Source organism: Crocodylus siamensis, chromosome 11 (assembly GCF_052110815.1).
Source record: "Crocodylus siamensis isolate JL-2025a chromosome 11, ASM5211081v1, whole genome shotgun sequence".
Taxonomy (NCBI): Eukaryota; Metazoa; Chordata; order Crocodylia; family Crocodylidae; genus Crocodylus; species Crocodylus siamensis.
Window position 1 is genome coordinate 30,468,723 of NC_143405.1, and position 4,736 is coordinate 30,473,458.

General features: G+C 54.4%; 1 protein-coding gene across 1 annotated transcript; it reads left to right on the forward strand.

Annotated features, from left to right (window-relative positions):
* Positions 1-771: 771 nt before the first annotated feature.
* LOC149855698 (protein BTG1-like) lies at positions 772-2,102 on the forward strand. Its single transcript, XM_090021305.1, has 2 exons — positions 772-997; positions 1,174-2,102. The coding sequence occupies exons 1-2, from the start codon at positions 880-882 to the stop codon at positions 1,521-1,523; spliced, it is 468 nt and encodes a 155-aa protein (XP_089877431.1). The 5' UTR covers positions 772-879; the 3' UTR covers positions 1,524-2,102.
* Positions 2,103-4,736: the final 2,634 nt, after the last annotated feature.

Consider the following 4,736-nt stretch of genomic DNA (forward strand, 5'->3'; position numbering starts at 1 on the left):
CTTTGGACCTCTGCCTTGGCTTGTTGGAGGTTCAGTTTCTTTCGCTTGGAGTTGGTGTCATTTTGCCAAGCACAAAAGGCCTTGAGCTTGCAATTGATCATCAACTCTTGGATCTCCTTGTTATTCTCATCAAACCAGTCATGATGTTTCCTGGTAGAGAATCCAAGTGTCTCTTCACAGGCTCTGATGACGATCATGGAAGACAATCATCCTCAGAGATTTCAACTAGAAATCCACAGCGTTTAAAACACTGTGAAATGCTCTGGCCTTCCTGAGGTCTCTGCAGCAGCAGAACTGCCTTTCTTAGCCGAAATGCAGCGAATATTCGCCTTTCAATCAAGGACCCGCAACCTCTTTTCGTCCGGGCTCCCAGCGCCGCCTTCCCGCCCATCCATGCCCGGGGCTGCTTCCCTTCCCAGCGACACGCGTAAAACTTCCCCGTGCCGCGTCCGTTACCTTCGGCCCCCAGCCGGCACCCAGGGCCGTGTCCAACCCCCACCTACAGCCCAAGGCGACCCCAGCAGCTCCTGCGGGGCTGCATCGTCTCACGCGAGACTCACCTCCCAGCGACGTGCCCGGCGCTTCACCGCCAGCCAATCACATCGCCGGGCGTTGGGGGCCGCCCCCTCAACAAACATCCACCTCAGGCGAGACCTGCACAAACGGCGCGCCTACCCTTCCCGGCCAATCAGCAGGGGCGGCGCTCGCGGCCTTTCCCCGGCGCTCAGCCAATCGGGGGGCAGGCCGGGCCTGTGTGACGCAGGAGGCGTGGAGTTGTGCTGTTGAGCGCGCGCAGCCACGCCCCGGGGCAGCTGTTTACCCGGGCTCCGGCGGCGGCTGGAGGGGCGCTGGCTGCGGGTCCAGCGTCGGGGCCGGGCCATGAAGGCGGAGATCTCCACGGCCGCGGGCTTCATCACCCGCCTGCTGCGCAGCCCCGGAGGCATCGGCGACGAGCAGCTGCGCTGTTTCGGGGACTGCCTGCAGGAGGCGCTGCGAGGTGAGGGGCAGGAGGGCGCAGCCGGGAGCCTCGCCCGCCCCCGCGGTGCCTGTCGCGCTGCCCCCGAGTGCGCGCGAGCGATTCACCGCCGCCCCGTGCCGGGGGCCGCTGCGCTGGGGCGGGACGCCAGGGTCCCGCGCGATAACGCTTCTCCTTTCTCTTTGTGCCTCGCACAGACCATTACAGGCACCACTGGTTCCCCCAGATGCCCTCCAAAGGCTCCGGGTACCGCTGCATTAGGATCAACCACAAGATGGACCCGCTGATAGGCAAGGCGGCAGGCAGAATTGGACTCAGCCACCAGAGACTCTTCCAGCTCTTACCCAGCGAATTAACACTTTGGGTGGATCCCTTTGAGGTGTCCTACCGAATAGGTGAAGATGGGTCCATCTGTGTCCTCTATGAAAGCCCCCCGCCTGGCATGAAGTCGGCCAGAGCGCTGGAGTGCCGGAGCCGCTGTAAAGAGTGGAGAATTGGCAGATCCAGCCCTTCCAAGAATTACAACATAATGACTGTTTCTAGTTAAAAATTAACCTTCCCGGTACAATGATGTATGTATGTATTCCACTTTCATAATGGAGTTAGATGATGTAATTGAGTTGTTGATTTTCACTCCCTAGCCATTAAAGTTGTAGTAGTACTGCCAAGTTCTTTGTGGCCCAGGGCTAATGTCATAAAGCAGGTCTTTAAACTGCACATAACTTTTTGAATTGTAAACTGTAAATGAAATGTACAGTCAGCTGATTGTTTTACAAATTTATATTAAACCTTCTTGGCTGTTTGTAATAAAGAAATACCATGGCACTCTTTACAATGGGTATTAGTTTAAAATAACATCCCCAGATGCCTGTATGTACTGAGCAATAACTTCAGCAAGTTAAAAAAAAGCACAGCTCTAAACCTCTACAGTGACTTGCCTGTACACACTTTTTCTCAGGGTCATATAAATACAGCTGCAAGGCACAGGTGACTATAACTTTTTAACCACACATTTATTTCAGTACCAAATTCCAATGCATCCAAGCAGCTTTCAAGAAAAGAACTGGGGAAATGGGTTCCTTGTAACACTAAAAATTTCCTTGACATTAAAGAATCGCTCAAAGAATTGTTTGTTTGGCTTCTTTTTCAAAACTTTTCTCCCTATTCTCTGCGAGTAAAGTGTTTCAAAAGATTGCTTTTGTAAGGCCTGGGAACCATAACAGGAGAAGTGAGCCTATGAAGAAGGATGACTGCACCTGAAAGCTTGCCAAGAACTTTTTTCCAATTACTCGGTCTAATAAAAAATATCACATCTATTCAAAGAACCTTGCCTGCCTATGTCCTTAGACCAGGCTTGTCCAACATGCGGCCCATGAAGGCATTTTCTGTGGCCCTTCAGTGCTGCGACGGGAAATGAGAGTAAACACGGTTTACTTTCGTTCCCACCCCTTGTCCCTCCCCCAGCCCCTCAGCAGTTTCTTAATGGCTGCTGAAGGGCTGGGGAAGGGACAGGGTTCCCACATGCACCATCAGCTTGATGTTGCTGATGCAGTGCGTGTGGGAAGAGGAGCGCAGGCCCGGCCTGCCTCCTCAGCACCACGTGGGGAAGGGTCCGAGCGACTCGCCGCTCCCCACCCGCAGGCGAGAGGCAGCCCAGCTTGGCTGCCTGGCCCCAAGTTCCTGGTGGAGGCAGAGCGGCGCAGGCACGTGCCTCCTGCTGGGCTGTTGGCATTGGCTGTGCTGCGCGGGGCAGCCCAGGGCTTGAGCAGAGCCTGCACCCACTTCGCCCCGAGGTGCTGCCCAGCCCTGGCCCCAGCTCCCTCCAGCCCAGCACGGCACAGTGATGCAGAGCCATGGAGACAGTGCAGAGGCTGGGCTTGCCCTCATCATCGGCCTCTGCTGCCTCCAGCCCGGCCAGGGTGCCACAGGTAGGGCCAGGCCGGGCCGGGCTGGGGTCGGGGCGGGAAGACGGCACCTCCCCCAGGGCCGGGCTGGTGACTGTGGGCTCCCAGCACCTGTGTGGGGGGTGGGGTCCCTGCCTTTCACAGGGGAGGGAGGCTCAGCTCTGACCCCCATCTCCTGAGGCCGAGGCTTTAACCTCAAAGCCTGGTCTTCCCTCCTGGGCTGTACCCACGTCCCAGAAGCTGGGTGCTGGAGCATTACAAAGGAAGGCAAAAACCTCCACAGTCTGCTCTAATCTGACCATGGGGTAAAATTCCTTCCTGACCAAAAATTTGGCAATCAGTGAGACCCTGAGCAGAGGGGCAAGACCAGGGCTCGGCAGCATTTTTTGGGCAGTGCCAAAAACACCCGCAGCCTTGACTTGTAAAATGTTGGCGTGCCAGTAGCAGACAGCGGGGGAGCCATGAGGGGCTCTATCCTTGTTGTGGCAGCACAGCCCTGAAGTCTGCCCCGAGGCACACGTGCCAAGCAAAATGCCTCTGTGTGCTATGCTCTGGCACCCATGGAAGGGGTTGCCTATCTCTGGACATAACCTTCTAGCCAAAAACCTCTGGATTTGGTCCCAGAAGGAGCATTGGCACACCCCAGTCAAAGTCCCTAGCCTCAGCTGTAGCCAACACCCAGTACCTCTGAGGAAGACTTGAAAACACCCTGGCACATATAGCAATAAGGTGAATGGTGGTGGTGGTGGGAGCAACCAGCAAAGCCCAGAAGCATGAGAAGTACCCATAGTAGAACATAGGCATAGCTATGCCTAGATCAGGAGTAGGCAAAATATGGCCCACAAGCTGTATCCAGCCCACCAATTGATCCTATCTGGCTCACCACCAGGATCCTGAGGAGCAAGGGTTGTGCCATGTGTTGCTTCGCTCTGCCTCAAATAATTGCCCACCCCGGTCTAGATCAGTGGTTCTCAAACTTTCTTGTACCAGGACCCATTTGTAAACATAGATGGTCAGTCCCAACCCAGTGTCCCTCACTGATCCTACCTCCAGACCCCAGTGCCCCAATATGTGGGGCATGGGGGACCCCAAGTAGCCCCTTGAAGGCTGGGACTCTGCCAGCCCACAAGAGAAAAGCCACAATTATATGTTTTTCTCCTTTAATGAGAACCCACTTCTAAAGTTTGCTCGTGACCCTTTCATAGATTCCTGAGACCTTCATTGGTGTCAAAGGTCATGTGACATCACTTCCTGATGTGATACCACTTCCTGTGAGGTCTTTGAATATGGCTTGCCAGCCCACTGGGTGATGAAAAGTTCGTGATCCGGCCCCACATTCAAAAAGTTTGGACACCCCTGCCTTAGACCAACACAGCTACAACCAAAAACCCTTTATAAATATACAAGAATTCATAATGTTAAGATACTATTTATTTTCATTGTGATATGTGATAATTTATTCCAGCATGTTTAAAACTATCAGACATAATGTGATTGTGCCCACCTGGTCTTGAGGAGGCACTCACACACCATCGTGGCACATGCACCCAGTGTTGGCCGCTGTCTGAGTTTCACCGATCTCTGAGACAGTCTGCGATCACCCTGAGGGAAGCCCGGAGATTTTTCTGCCATGACTTTGATGTTTCTTTCAGTGGTGGGCTCCCTTCCTGTGGACTCCCCAATCGGCTGCACCACCCTTACACCCCATCCATGCGCCAGTCTCCAGGACGGCCACTCGGCGTTAGTGCAGCTCATCCCGCAGTGTCGTCTCTCATTGTATCATAGAAGGGACCTAAACAGATCATCCGGTCTGACCCCCTGCCCTGGGCAGAAAAGGGGTGCCAGGATCATATCAC

Excerpts from the sequence above, each read along its gene's own strand:
- LOC149855698 (XM_090021305.1), top strand. The coding sequence starts at position 880 with ATGAAGGCGGAGATCTCCACGGCCGCGGGCTTCATCACCCGCCTGCTG. Across the intron at positions 998-1,173 it reads CCTGCAGGAGGCGCTGCGAG|ACCATTACAGGCACCACTGG; the intron begins GTGAGGGGCAGG and ends TGCCTCGCACAG.